This window comes from Lineus longissimus, chromosome 13 (assembly GCF_910592395.1).
Source record: "Lineus longissimus chromosome 13, tnLinLong1.2, whole genome shotgun sequence".
NCBI lineage: Eukaryota > Metazoa > Nemertea > Pilidiophora > Heteronemertea > Lineidae > Lineus > Lineus longissimus.
Genome location: NC_088320.1, coordinates 7,307,436 through 7,323,328, shown reverse-complemented (window position 1 = coordinate 7,323,328; position 15,893 = coordinate 7,307,436). Strand labels below are relative to the sequence as shown.

The 15,893-nt window shown below is 39.7% G+C and overlaps 1 protein-coding gene and 1 long non-coding RNA gene across 2 annotated transcripts; both read right to left on the bottom strand.

Moving 5' to 3' along the window:
* Window positions 1-1,747: 1,747 nt before the first annotated feature.
* Window positions 1,748-5,230, bottom strand: LOC135497970 (MKI67 FHA domain-interacting nucleolar phosphoprotein-like). The gene is made up of 4 exons (XM_064788040.1): window positions 5,100-5,230; window positions 4,255-4,495; window positions 2,960-3,180; window positions 1,748-2,467 (listed from the first exon to the last, which is right to left on the bottom strand). Exons 1-4 carry the CDS (start codon window positions 5,208-5,210, stop codon window positions 2,087-2,089), a joined length of 954 nt encoding a protein of 317 aa, XP_064644110.1. The 5' UTR covers window positions 5,211-5,230; the 3' UTR covers window positions 1,748-2,086.
* An 897-nt stretch (window positions 5,231-6,127) lies between these two features.
* LOC135498260 (uncharacterized) lies at window positions 6,128-15,302 on the bottom strand. The gene is made up of 6 exons (XR_010449037.1): window positions 15,242-15,302; window positions 13,802-14,488; window positions 13,305-13,390; window positions 11,841-12,084; window positions 11,290-11,543; window positions 6,128-8,015 (listed from the first exon to the last, which is right to left on the bottom strand). It is a non-coding gene; the product is annotated as an uncharacterized LOC135498260 (long non-coding RNA).
* Between the last annotated feature and the right edge of the window lie 591 nt (window positions 15,303-15,893).

Sequence of the window (15,893 nt, the reverse complement as noted above, 5' to 3'; positions counted from 1 at the left end):
AAGGCAGTCGTTTCTTCCTCTAAATGAAAGAAAGCCTGTCATTTCTTCCTCCAAAGCATAGAAACGCAGTCGTTTTTTCCTACAAACGAAAGAAAGCCTGTCATTTCTTCCTCCAAAGCAAAGAATAAAGGCGTCGTTTCTTCTTGTAAATGAAAGAAAGCCTGTCATTTCTTCCTCCAAAGCTAAGAAATGCAGTCGTTTCTTCGTACAAATGAAAGAAAGCCTGTCATTTCTTCCTCCAAAGCAAAGAAAGGCAGTCGTTTCTTCCTGCAAATGAAAAAAGCCTGTCATTTCTTCCTCCAAAGCAAAGAAAGGCAGTCGTTTCTTCCTGCAAATGAAAGAAAGCCTGTCATTTCTTCCTCCAAAGCAAAGAAATGCAGTCGTTTCTTCGTACAAATGAAAGAAAGTCTGTCATTTCTTCCTCCAAAGCAAAGAAAGGCAATCGTTTCTTCCTGCAAATGAAAAAAGCCTGTCATTTCTTCCTCCAAAGCAAAGAAATACAGTCTTTTCTTCCTGCAAATGAAAGAAAGCCTGTCATTTCTTCCTCCAAAGCAAAGAAATACAGTCGTTTCTTCCTATAAATGAAAGAAAGTCTGTCTTTTCATCCTAAGAGCAAAGACAGGCAGTCGTTTCTTCCCACAAATGAAAGAAAGCCTGTCGTTCCTTTCTCGAAAGCAAGACAGTTGTTTCTTCCTACAAATGAAAGGAAGCCTTGATAAGACGGATGTTGTATGTCCTCAAGCCCTCTAACTGCGTCACAAAGACGCAAAGACGAATGATGTATTTCTCATTCGTTATAGCCTGCGGTGCATAATGCTGCTGAGACACAAGCTCTTGTTATATCGTAGTCGTCGATTAACCAGCATAGATGTGCAAACCATCTCATGTAAGAAGCTATAAGTCATAAGACGACGACACCAAGAATTCATGAAGACCATTTTGATGACACTGATAAACCGATAAACCAGCATAGATGTGCAAACCATCTCATGTAAGAAGCTATAAGACATAAGACGACGACACCAAGAATTCATAAAGACTATTTTGACGACACTGATACATATGTATGTGGTCTTTGCCATTGGTTGTGACACTGCATTAGCTTACACACAAGAGCGAATAAACTCTAAGCCATACTGGCTGGTTGTGACATTGTACAAGCTGGTCTCAGGCAAGCAGGACTGAAGTTTTCATGGCCATTGGTTGTGACACTGTGCGCACTGCTATGTACACTCCAGACGCAGTGGACCAGCCTCGTCTTATCGCCCAATGAAGGAAAGACGATCAGGATGACGAAATGTACTGGAATGGAGTCTGCAAAGCCACCCCTCCAGACCTGGTTGTGATTTCATCCTCGTCTCACGGGAAATGGATGTACAATGACAGAGATATCTGGTTGTGTGGATGTTGTCTCTCATTAGACGAAGACATCTACAACCACGCATCTGGTTGTGACATATTGTCCAAGTTGTTGCTGTCTGCGACTGCACAATTTCTAATTGTGACATTGTCCGCTTGTTGATGTCAGTCATTTAACAACGACTGGTTGTGACACTGTCGAAGTTGGTTGGCACATCTCGGCTACCATATACAGAGCAATCGGAGGTCTTCAAAGAACACAAGTACAAAACTAACATTTTTTCTCCGGGTTGTGCAAGAAAGGTAGAGGAGAACTGCACAAACAATTCAGGATCTCTAAAGATACCAAGGAGATGTAACTTCTGTCACAGAAAAGATAAATCCCAAGTAGTTTTACATGTTTATTCAAGTAGAATGGAAGACCACTCATGGCAGACACTTCCACGACATTGGGACACAGATAAAAGGGTCTAAAGGCCAGGGTGAAGACACAAAAAACATTGGCACTTCAAGTACCAACATTTATGATTGATTATCGTACAATCCTCAGTGTGAGAAGGAACAACTGCTAATGCATGGACAGCTGGTCCATGAATTATTGTTTGATATTTAATGATATCTTTGAATCTTTTAATCAGCAATAATTAAGATTAAAATAGATGTCCAACTACCCAGGTTGACCTTTTTAGGAATCTTATTGAAAGTCAACAAAACCGATTAATGTCTTTCATCTTTTTGCCACCTTTTTACTTGCACTAGCATTTACTGTTTTCTCCACACAAACAGGACTGTCCTTCACTCCCACAGCAGCCTTTTTCAATCGCTCACTCATCCGTCGTCTGGCTGGAACTTCTGGTGTCTTCGTCGCCGCCTTCACTCCAACATTTTTGACTGATTTTTTTACGGCAGGAGATTTCGTTAGTGCTTTTACCCCTTTCTTTTCTACCGATTCCTTCAGTGTTTTTACTCCCTTCTTTTCTACCGGCCCTTTCAATGCTTTTACTGTCTTGTTTTCTACTGGTTTATTTGTTGTGTTTTCTTTTACATCAACGTCAGTATCTTTTTCGACTGCATTCTTGACAGTCATTGTCGTAGTTTTTCCCTCGGCCTGAAAATAAAATCAAAATCATATCATGGTCTAAGGAAGAGTAACGCTTGTCTCTTACAGTAAAATGCAAATAGGGGCCCACAGAAAACTAATGATGTTCTCCATTCCGGAATAGTTTCATAATGACCGGTCCTGTTACCTATATTGAACACCTAGTTCTCATGTGATGGCCATATGAATATAAAGATTGTGAAGAAGACTCCAACTTGAAAGTAAAGCATTGGTTACGAGTTTGCACTGCTCCTTCAAGATCAACTTCTTTTCTAAAATTGTTTCCTCCCTGGAAGTTGTCCAGAGATAATTACGAAAACATTAGTTTTTTTAGCTAAAGAGTTTAAGCAGGGCGCAAACCCTTCCTTTTCGCAAGTTTCCTTAATGGTGCAGCCATGTTTCATCAGCAGCCAAAGCAGGGTGCTGCACCCAGTTTTTTTACAAGCTGTGCCTTTTTTTGGCCAAGCCTTGTCAGATATCATGCCGACGCACCATACATACCATGTGGATATCCACAGAATAACTGATGCCCATCGCTGCCAATTTGTTGAATTTCTTATTGATTTTCTTTTTTAGCTTCCTTTCACCCTTCTTCTGTTTAATTTCCGTCTTTGGTTTGTTGTGGCGGTCGATGGCCAGAATGTGTGCTCGTGGCTTCTGAAATTTTCTATCAGCACCTTTGAAAATGCTTTCGTGGACTTTTTCAGGGGGCATGAATTCGCCTGTGATCAAGAAATATTGATTAAGTAATATGGTTTTAAAGATTGCCAATGAAGTATCACAGAATTGAGACGAACTGTAGTAATGATAAATTTTAGACTTCGAAGTTTCCCTCAATGACCCTGAATGAGTTTTGTTTAGGCCATGGGAATTATTAATCCTGTTTACCGTCCACCTCCCGCATGGGTTCTGAGCGAACATGAAATATTTTCATTTTTTTAAAAATCTATTTATTTTATTGTTGCCATCATTTTTTTATTTAAATAATCTTTCCAGTGGTTCATCTTTACCTTAAATGATTGAAAAACACAATAAAAACTTGGCAGGGCAGGCTCTTCATTATAATAATGACATTTTTTCAATGCCTCATGTTGATGACCGACCTGATTTCCATTTACTGGAACTTGCTGAATCGCGTGTTTTGACCAGTAAATCAGACTGTAAACCGATATGATGAATAATGAAAAATGAAAAAAAGCCTCATCATCTTTTTAAATCTCTCGGACGGTAAACAGGATTAATCATTCCCATGGCCTTATACCCAAGTCATGTTTTGCTTTTACTAGCTGCTGCTATATTTACATGTAACTGCACATCACATCTTGAAATTGAGCATCTCAATCAAACAAATACAGCATAACATGCTCAATTTCAAATCATTTTGAAATTGAGCATCTCAATCAAACAAATACAGCATAACATGCTCAATTTCAAAACATTTTGAAATAGAGCATTACAATCAAACAAATGCAGCATGCTCAATATACTGGAACACACCAAAAGCTCAGCTTCCTTTTGACCCTAGTTTTTAAAGGGGGACTATAGGCAGGATCAGGGAGGCTAATTTGGCTATCTTCAAGTGACTAGTATACACAGTAAGGTCCCTTGGTCATGTCAGACTCTAAATACATTCCTCGTACAAGCGTGAATCATTTCGACGTACTGTGAGATGTGAGAGACCCCTATTGGCCACTTTGTTTTACTTTATCTTGCCTGCTGCCCAGCTGTTGCCTATATTGTCCCTTTATTAACATGAGTAAAAAATTTAGCAATAGCAACAAGTCTTAATCACTCACATTTTAACAGTTTCTCAAACATGAGATAATTATTCATGGTATCAGCGGCAACCTTGGCCACTTCAGCATACTCAAACTCAACGAAACCATAGCCCTTGCTCCCTCCTGTGCGTTTACTTCGAGATAGACGCAGTCGTGTCACTTTTCCGAACTGTTTGAAGAAGTTCCGCATCTGATTCTCAAAGAATCCATGAGGGATGTGACCAACGTAAAGGACTCCTCTTTTGCTCCCAGTTCGCACCTGAAATTCAGAAGAAATCACGTAATTTAAGCTTGCAATCTCAGAGAGTATTACATGTACCCTTAGTCAAGGCTAAGATAGGTACGCCCCTATGTTTTCATTTGAAATGTCAATAGCAATGACAAAGCACGCAAATGCTCTTTGACAAAAGCACATTTCTCAACATTATAGTATCAGAAATATATAGCCTAAACATGACACTGCACCTATGTGCAGTGCATGGTCATGGTGTATTGTAGTACATGTCCATTCATTACAAAACACACAGCATATTGAGAAAATTTATCAAAGAAACCAAATTTCTGGATATGATAATCATATCCAGAAATTTGGTTTCTTGGTAAATACGGACCGGGGGGGGGGGGGGGGGGGGGCCTAACTACAGAATAGCAGGGACAGTAGTAGCTCTGTACATTATCTATGTACACTCTCCTTTGTACATTTAATGATTTATGTACCGGGACAGTAGTGGCTCTGTACATTATCTTCTATGTACACTCTCCCTCTGTACATTTATGTACACTTCCTACATTTTAGCAGTGTATCCCTGCAATTCTGCAGTTGCTCCGGACCGGGTTTCAGTTGTCTCCGAATTTCCACCAACCTTTTCACGAATATCTTTAACCCTCTGTTCAAATTCTCTCTGTTGGTCGCTCTCTAGCGACAAAGAAGCGGGTAAAATGCTGGAGGATTTCCTTTTGCTAGAGGCTGCCATTTTGAAAACATGTGCTATTTAGTTTCTCATCTCTTCACCAGGTGTTGAGGGCAGCACTGAGAAACCGCGAATTGTTACATCCTCGACTCGCACTTCGAGGGATGTCGGAGTTCTTCTCGAAATAACAGGTGACGCCACCATTAGTTAATAACGTGGGAAATACGAATTAGCCTCTATCCGCTCAGACCATACTTCGTCCCAAAGAAGGGGGGCTTATAATAATTACATGCAAGATATGAATAAGTAAACATGGGAAAGTGCGTAAAGTGGGTGTTCAAAAGTCATAACTTGGGCCTCGTTTTGGGATTTGTCCTAGACGTCACTGGGGCTGAAGTCTATTAATAGATGGGGATGACCACACGTTGTGAAGAACGAAATCAGCGCCTCTAGTGTCAAGATTGATCCTGCCATTGATGGTACATAGTGCATGGGTGGTGTAAAGTGAAAGATAGTCCCTCAAATCATAGAGTCCTTCACAAATGTCTTATATTGTTTATTGCTTCTCAGGACCTGTAGCATCTTGACGAGATAAACCATTCAATGTGAACTCAAATGATTGTGGCCATCTGAACTTGGCAACATGAATTCATAGTCATACTGGTGAAAAACCATTCAATGTGAAAGTGATTTAGGTGATCTGAGAAATATTGATTCATACTAATTATCGTAAACCATTCAATGTGAATTTAATGTAAACCATACAATGATTGTGGTCATCTGATAGATTTTGATTCAAACAAAAACCCATTCAATGTATCACGTGCTGAACATCCCATTATTGGGTCACCAGTTTGTTGGTTTAAATGCATGACAATATTTAAAACAATACTAGTTGAAGTGTCGGAGCACCACCAGGCATGTAAAGAAGAAAAGCAAATAGAAATCATTTTCTTTTGAAAATTATTTATTGTTGCACATTTCAAGAATTATCCTCACAAGACAACTTGGAAAGTCAGTGTAGGAGGAAAACCGTTTCAACGGGAGAAAACCTACGCAATAGGAGGGAGTCGTCAACTCCATAACACAGGTGACAGGCACAGCGATTACGACCATAATGACTTCATACATGTACATTACATCGATTATAGTCACTGTACCACTCCAATGCCCTTTAAAGGACGAGACATGGAGATAATTGTACTATCAAACATTGTACTATCACACATGTTCTCCTCCTTTAAATTGTCCAAAAAAGACACTGCTGAATAGAGATCTTACACGAGATGACTCAACAATTCCAACAATGAGCCAACCTCTGCATGCATTCTTCATATACAAGTTTTAGCTTTTGTACATCTTTTAAAACCTATTGTGACTTAAGTTGAGCCATGTTCAGTGAACAATAGGTAAGGTCACTTGCTCTCATTAATCCATGACTAAACAGGTTTAGGGCCCAATTTGAATAACAAAAGAACCACATTTCTCATGGCCAGGAACTGGACAGAGGCTGCCAATTAGCATGACAAAAGGAGCAGAGGTGACATGTATTTGCATGACAAAAGAGGTAGCTTTGACCTGGCAAGACTGGATGTTGGTCTGCCTGGTTCTTTGTTACAAGATTTACATGCATTACAAATATAATTACATACATATATGACAATATAAAACGTCTTACAAATTGACGTTACACTTTTCTCAAATCATTCAGTACCAAGTCCATTAAAAATGTTCTTGATGGGGCAAAATAATATCTTTCATAACCTCCAGAACATGATAATCATGCTCTCGCAATGAAAGTCTTCTTGAATCAAAACAAAGAAAAAGACTAAGATTCTTTCCTGTAAGACCGCTATAGGTAGGATCAAGAACCAGTCTTATTCGGATAAGTTTCAATAAAACAATAGTTTTATTGACACATTTCTATTTCAATAGTTTAATATCTTAATATTTTAACATTAACTATTTTAAAACAATAGTTTTATTGACAAAGCTTATCAGTTAAATTGGTGAAAAGATGTTTTGCATCCCGTGATTTTTTTGTTCACAGGTATTGATTAAAAAGTGACTAGGAAATAAAATTCACCAGATTTTTGTTGTTGGTCAGTTGTCTCAAGTATGAAGGTAAAGACACTGAGCAACTGAGCCAGCCAATGATACGAAGGATCTTTGGCGCCTTGGCCCAGGTGGTGTTTAAATGTCGGTGGATTCTGTGGTACTGAAGAGATCAAGAAACAGCAAAAAGGCCTACAGTTCCATCAAGACACACATGTTCATTCGCTTTGCCTGGGGTCAGAGCAAAGCGAATGTCATGTGAACCCCATGTCTCATGTGATGGACATAATCAAAAACAATATCTGATGAATTCGGTGATTTTTTAAGCAGAAAGATCTTTTTTGCTTGAAACAAATCTGAAGCAGCCTGTAGGGTTCCAATGAACCCTAGGCTATTGCAAATGTTTTGTTTGGGTACCAACTTACCCTGTTGGCTGTCCTGTTAGTCAGAACATCCCCTCCACATTTTGATTTTTCTCATCAATCTTGCTTGAAAATAATTTCTGGGCTTGTGACATGCCCTGGTTACCTTATTACCCCCTTCCCCCCATTTTCTAAATTCTTCTTTAAATGGGTACGATTTTGAGCGATGGCAAGAGTTTTATCATTGCCCGAAAGAAGGCAAATAATTGCCCTCTCGCAATCAGGAACTAAAATATCAGGATTTTTATCAAATCACCTTTCAATCAGATATTGCAATAAAAGGGTAAGGCCTACGGTGACAAAAATCGAACCTCCTTGACAGCGACGGGAGCATGGTAGAGATGCGCTGGCTCAGCAACATCCTCCTCCCTCCTGTGGGATGGCTCATCTCCTGAAAAGAAACAGACAACATAATATTATATTCGTAAGTGCACACCATCATCAGAAAAATATATGATACACTGGAACGCCTTAGTTTCAACGATAGTGAGGTTAAGATTAGAACAGAAATGATAAAGCACCAACTTTATTGACATCTATTTCGTTACAATACTGTGAAAAATTGCCTTTCTCGGGTCTTTCCCCAATATCACCAAATGAGCCAATCTCAGAAAATCTGGATGCTAAAATTGAGAACGCATCAGTATCAGCCAACAGATTATGCTGGATGGTCCAAACCATATTGATAGACCTGGTAATGATGGTCTCATGCACTCTGACTCGATAACAGAAGTACATGTAGTAACCAGTCGATTTCATACTCAGGGTGATTCATCATTTTCAAGCCAACTGCCCTCAAAATAATAGGTTTGGGTGGAGCCAGGGCCTGATACACTCCAGACGCAGTGGACGGTGCCTCATCTCTCACCCTAACCACTGCGATAAGTCAAGTGGTAAGCTTTCATTTGTACCGATGACCTCAACGAATTGACAGGCTGGCTTGAAGGGGTGCTGTAGTTGGAATAACATTTTGATTAATTTTCGCTAATAAGCACGAATAAAGTTCAAAGTAGTTGTATTCCAAGTTAGCTTCTGTAACCGGAGATCATGTGCAAAGATCTTTACATTGATTCAATTTGTTCGTTGTTTATTCACATGTAGGTCAACTAACGATACAAAGCAGTGCGTATGCATACCAATAAAACCACGGGAGAAATGAAGTGTATGAATAGCAGCTGCGCCATTATTTATGCCATAGCGATATGCGCTGAGCATTCTGATTTGATGACAGAAAATGCCCTTACAGTTTCGTTACAGCAATGTCCATTGGCTAATCGTCCAGCCGCACGAATTCTCACTATTTGTGGCAGTCCCTGAGGAGATCCAACCAGGATAAATTGAAGCAATAGACTGCCCCAGGAGTTTAGGGCGTGACAGAAGAACTTTTGAGCAATATTCTATACCTTAGGCGACTGTTATCATACAGTGGAACCTCCCTTAGCGGACACCTCTCTATTCAGGACAACCTCTCTAAAAGAACACTAGTTTTGGTCCCACATTGGTTGTTTCCATTGAATTTGACCTCTCTTATCAGGATACCTCTCTACTAAGGACAGCACTTGTCAGTCCCGAGGGTGTCCTTAATAGGGAGGTTCTACTGTATATGTCAATAAAGTTGTTTTTTTTTGTTACCATTCAAATGAATATCTCCAACACCACATGAAATAGTCCATGTGCTCACCTGGGTTCCTACAGTGTCATTATTTGATATGTGACATTAAAAAGTAGAGGTAATCAAAGTTTGTCATCAGTGGCCAATTGATGATTTTCATGGATAGAGAGGGGTTTCCTCAAGTTTGAATGCCAGACATGTATTAGCCCAAGTACCATATTAGACCAAAAATTTGCTGGGATAGGAGATCTTTCCCTCTGTGCATAGTTTCAGGTCAAAGGCCCCACTCAGTGGTTACAAAGCTCGCGCTGCTGATGGACAAAAGTGTTCATCTCTGAACTTTGACCTTGGTGACCTTGACAAGGAGGTCAATCAAATCAAAGTCCGACTGAAAAAATATGTTTCATCATCAGATACACAGAAACTAAAAATTTTATGAGAATTTGGCCATTTGTTAAGGAGGAGGAGCTGGTTTTGTGTTTTTTAGATTCTCCCCTCCCCCATGGCCAATGGAACCAAAATTTAGTCTCGAAGGAGAGCTTGCCTTTTGTTACATCGGTTTTGGTGCATCTGTTTCACATACTGACATAGGCCTGTTGCACGTTATATAGGCTTTTTGTACAGGTGCCCTTCAACTGGCTAAATAGCGTCTCCAAAGTATGTTCAAGGGCCAAGTAGTTACAAAATGTGCCCTAGCAAAGGACGAATCATTAGAATTTCGAACTTTGACACTGTGACCTTGAAAGTAGATCAAATATAAAATCCTTCTGATACATTATGTCTCTTCCTCAGATACACATACAGTAGAAATTTCTTGAGCATCTGACTATTTCTTAAGGAGCTAGAGCGGTTTTTGTGTTTTCACATTTTGCCCCTTGGTGGCCTAACTAAGAATTAGATCAAAACAAAATTTGGTCTGGAAGGAGGTCTTGCCCAGTGCGAAGTTTATGGACCGGTTCATGGACCTGTGGGAGTTATGAAACGTGGCCTGCTGACGGACAATGACGACGATGACGACAGATGATGGACGCTCCATGATGGTTAGCTCACACTGGGTGAGCTAAAAAACATGCAGTACCAATTTCAACTACAGTTTTCATTGTAAATTCAGAAAAATTTCTATGGCCAGCAAAGTGGTTCCTTTCCTGGACAGATATTTGAAACCTTTACCTTCCCGCATTTTGAGACTTTTCAGACCTACTTAGTGAGACATGTGGCAGCCTCTTACACCGTCAAATGGTGTGAAAACTATGCAATTGAAAGGCCTGGACAGTCTACAAAGCATGCACTGAATTGACTGACCGCATATGGCAGCAGCCGTGACACAGCCACATTAAACAAAGGTTGTGTTTGGCCTTGAAATTACATTAGAGAGGATAAGAGATCGTTCCGCTAACACCAATGCTACCATTTTTTATGGTTGTATTTGATGTAATTACAATTGGAAAATGAAACGGTGGGCTCACCGTATAGATATTTGGTGGTTAGGTTAGTCAAAAATAACATTGGCGATGAAATAGCGTATGTGTTCTAAACCTGAAACACATTATTTGATACGATAACTTTAAAAATAGTGTTATCGTTATCGTGTTAGCGGAAGGATCCCTTATCCTCTCATTGCTGGCAGAGGCAGGTTCACCGGTCAGCATTCAATTAATCAAAAATGCTCCGGGGAAGGTGGATTGTTTTTTCTACATTTCTTAAGATCACAAGGGATCATGCACAACACTGAAGAGGTTGAGAAAACTTCTAAGTAAGGAGGGATCAAATTACTTCAAATTCTCAAATTTCTGGTAATTTTTACAAATAAGGTGAACTTTCCAAAAATATCATCAGGACTCTTGAGAGCACTGCTAAGATCAACAACAGACACAAATCTGTCCCTCCTTGAGGTCATATATAAGCTGCAAACTTCTCCATATCAGAGGTCTGATCAATCTAAGAAGTTTTCTCTTTTACAATGTTTTTAATTGTTCACAATCCCTAAATAAGGCTAAAGCCTACACCAAAGCAATGACATAGAAATTAGAAATTGATTTTTTTATATTATTACCGTATGAGATGGCATCCTTCCATTATGTAACAGATGAGCTGGCTCAATGGTGGCTGCTGGATATGGCATCACACTCCGTAACAAGAAGGGCTCTATGTCCTTAGAGTCACCAGAGTCCCCTTAGAGCATCATTTCGATTGTCATTAAAGTCTATTCGAATGACACACGATGTAAGTGTCCACCGCCGATATCCCTGAGCGAGACGATTCCATCCATTGAATCTACCCGACTCTCAGTCCCTCATCCAAGCATGGCTGGAAAACAAAATATCAAGGTCAATCCATTGTTTACCAAGATTAAAGTCTTGAGCCATTTTGATAGAATTACTGCTTGTCTGTCCAAAGACATTTATGACCACGCTTTTTCAAGACATTTTAGTTCAGTAGTGCCTAACTGCAGGAATGCAATGAAGATTAGCTTAGCCTTTTTTTCAGACGCAATCTTCAGAATTCCATTAAACACAGCCCAGAGCAAAGGAAATATCTTTTTACTGGTAAACAGCTTTAGGGCGAATCATAATATTGAATTTTAAGGCCACCACTTTATCTTACTGTATACGCATTGAATCCTTCCTCATACAACATCTGCCAGGAAGATCCCCATGAATGTCAATTAGGCTGTCCTCCCCAAAATTGTCGATGGATGGGTATGAAGGCATCTTATCATGGGGCGAAGTGTTGGCATCTGTTGTTTTCTGGGTCTTTGAGAGTCGTTCTTGCTTCAGTATGCATCGTAGATCATGGTGAAAGTCATTGGGTCAACTCAACACCCATCATCTCCAGTCATCTGCATAGCCTAGAAAACAGTAAAAACATTTATTCAATACAGGGTAATCTCTACATAGATTGAAGCCAAAAGAAACTAAATATTTTTTATTCATTTGGGGAGATTTTTTTCATCAGGACTTCAACTTCAACATCTCGAGATATCAACATTGTTGCAATTTTAATCTTACGCACTGGCATCAGTGGGGGCTCTTTGTGTCCCTGTTGTCAATGAATGTCACTATAGCACATCTCTTAACCAAAGTTCGATGTGGAGAGGGCTATTTTTATTCAGCGTATTCAGCATATTAATTACTAAGGGGAAAAGATGCCTCTTGGCAATTCCGACCCAAATGACCAACGACAGTCCAGATTTGATTCCAAATGTGGCCACCAGGGGGCAAAGGTTAAAAAATCATCAATGAAGTCAAAGCACCCATCATGTACGAGTCCATTTTGTTCCCTGTCGACAGGTCAGCACAATGGCCCTGGCCGTTTCATTTTCTAAAGCGTCTTTGGTTAACGGTATTTTCTTGTGGAAAAATGCTGATCAACCACACTCTTTGACAGGCATAAATCATCATTTCATTTGTTGAAGACAGAGTCTTCAGTTTTTAGTAATAATAAGGGGGTAGAGGGTTCACAGGAAAGAAAAAATTTGTTTGGCTTCAGTCTATTTGGGATGATTCCTAAGTATAAGTTGACATCAATTTCAATGACGCCCTTCAAGTTCTACTTCTTTTTTAATCATTTTTCTTTGATTGACTTCTGTTCTTTGGGCGTCAATGTTCAGATCGAAATTTCAGCTTTAAAACCAACTTTGTTCTCTACGAAGAAAATTCTCAAGTTGGCTACCTCTATAAAAGTTAGAACGCTCGACGTTTGTTTGGTTTTGACTGATAACATAACAATGACCATGATGTCACTGCAAGCATCTAGTGACAATGTAAGTGAGGATTTTGAATAAAAGAGTAAAGTTACCAATGCTTGCATCCTCCTTTAAACCCTCCTTTTTATATCCATGCTTATGTCTGATATTGCTAATAACCATACATAAGATGTAACTCATGATTTGTCCAACTGATCAAGATTCCCATTTTGCTGTTACTTGAGCACTCTTGTTTAGGTGGTCTCACTCGGGGATAAAAGTTCATGACTTGGCCACCAGGTCGCGGAGACATGAAAAACGACTGGTTGGAAAGTTTGTTTCATGAGGAGATATAATATCAACCAGGACTAAGTGATGCTCACCCTGTAGACTGCAACATCGTCTTTTGTGTCCATTGTCCTTGTGTCCCTTGTCCTTGTGTCCCTTGTACAATGTTGGATCGGGCTGCCTAAAAAGAATCATATTTTTTGTTGAGGGGTTTATCTAATTTCTGAGTCTTTCTACTGCATGCTGCGTTCACACTAAATCTGATTTATAACTGTTTTCCAGAGAGCACTCTCCGGAACACGAATTGGCTACACCACTTTCGAAATGGCTGCACCACACTTGCCTAATGCGCATGCAATTCGATTTGAAAAGTGCAATCCTTGCCGCGTATTGTAGTAACGTGCCTTTCACGGATGAATGTCCCTGCTCTATCTTGTAAGATAATCAAGACAGGAACAAGCTAGTGTGCATGCCCTCTGTTTTGATACGTATTAACGCCCATACTACACATTTCACTTTTTTTGGAGTAATTTTAACATCTTTGTAATGTTTCTTTTAATCCAGATGTAACTGAGGACTAAGTGATGCTTACCCTGTATGGCTCCAACATTGGCAGCAACATATCCTTGGGGTCCATCCAGTGTCTTCTCGGCTGACAAGCTGGAGGCCGGCTCTCCTTCTTCATCGCCGTCTTGTCGATTTCAGGGGGAGTATATTATTAGCTTTGTGAGGCACAAGGAGGTCAAGGACACTGTTGTTATTCAAAGAGCCCAATGTCTTCGTCATATGTACTAAACTGGTTTAGCACAAGTCCCACACGGACACGCCTGACATTTCGTCCGACGAAATTCCGCAGGTTAACAACAGGCCTATTCCCCAGTCATTCCATCCCCCTCGAGATCAGGTAGGGGGTCGCTGGCCAGCTATTGCTTACTATTGTTAACAGTCGTAAGACTTATCCCGCCAACACTCTAAAACAAGGGGACCAATTGAATGACTAGCGACACGCAACCGTCTATTGCCCCCATCAATCAACAACAATGACTCAAGGGGATCACGTTCCTTGAACCTAAGTCCATGTCATCACCGTCGAAACTTAGATGAGGACCGTGGAACAAAGTGGCAAGCATGCCTGGGACCCAGCCACCGCGCTTTGGAAATGAGATGAGATAGACTCAAGTCGCCAGTCACGATAACCAAATACACCAAGCGTATAGCTTGAATCGAACCCGATCTATCATCGTCATTGGTCACCTGGCCTGGCCTGGACAACTGAAAGCTGAATAAGTTAATATAGACGATAAGCAGGAAACACGAATAACAACTATACTAGCTAGATAACTATGATAACTACTCTAACAACTATACTAGCTAGATAACTACGATAACTGCTCTTAACTAGAATAACAACAATAGCTACAAAACTAGCACAACATTGATCAGTCACACTTCCAGCACTCACTACAGCGACTAGAGTCCCTCCTCCCCCAAGACCTCCCACACCCTTTTTCAACCCCATCTCACACAGACACACACACACGCAAACACAACATCTTACTATGGTTACAACTTTTGAATATAACTGCCCGATTTGCAGATAGAAGTGTCACTGTCAATTCATTTAATTTTCTTTTAATTACATGACCAAAATATGATTTAGTAATGGCTATATGATGTATGTACCGAATATATTACTGCATTTTATAAACATTTCTTGGGGTAAAAATGTTTTATTTTGAATATGCAAAATATAAATAAGTTGAAAGTTTTAATATCTTTGATCTCTTAGAAGAGTTAACATAATGAAGTTGCAATGGGGATAACAGTTAGATGTGTTTCGTAATGTGCATTCTTTACGCCAAAATAAATCGTTTCATTCTTTTTCCATATATCTTGCAGATTTTTAGTCTGTAATTTTTTTCACTCTCTTGAGGCCCTGTGGGGGGTCAAGTTACAATTCAGTTTATTTTACCAACGAGAACACAGATTTGACAGTGGCACCTCTATTGACCAGTCAGACGAGTATACCTACCCTTCTTCTTGGAAATCAAACGAGAATCTTCAAATGCAATTGCTGGCAAGGTTGTGTCATCTGAAATTACAAATTGGCACAAATGTGTAATTACAGCACAAAGAGTACTGTATAATCATTACTTTCACTAAATTCCTAAAAATTATGGTTGAATTATATCTCTCAATTTTTAAATTATTTGCCTTCCTTTGGCAGAGGTTGACCTTATTCCTTTGTATTTATGGAAATAAATGTGGGCTAGTTCATGGTATATCCACATGAGGAACCAATCACATTGCATCACAGCTTCCAACATGGCCTCCTGACTCATGACCAGATTGATGAGATTCTTCTGTTCTGACCAAGAAATGGACACCATGAAAAAGTTCCGATTAGGCATGTCATTCAAGATTCTTCAGTTGCAATTGCGGAGAGGGTTTGAAGCATCTGTAAAGATGAATTTGCACAGACACATAATAACAGCAATTCTACAAGAAGTCATGAAATTAGCACCTAAAAACAATGGCTGAAATAAATTTCTCATTTTCATTCAGGGTTTTCCTAGACCTATGTGCACTTCTTTCTTTCTTTTATATTGTTTTTCATCTCTAGAAATTCGACCTTGAAAAGGAGGTCAAATGAGATTAAGAGGTTAAGAAATGTGCCATGGTTT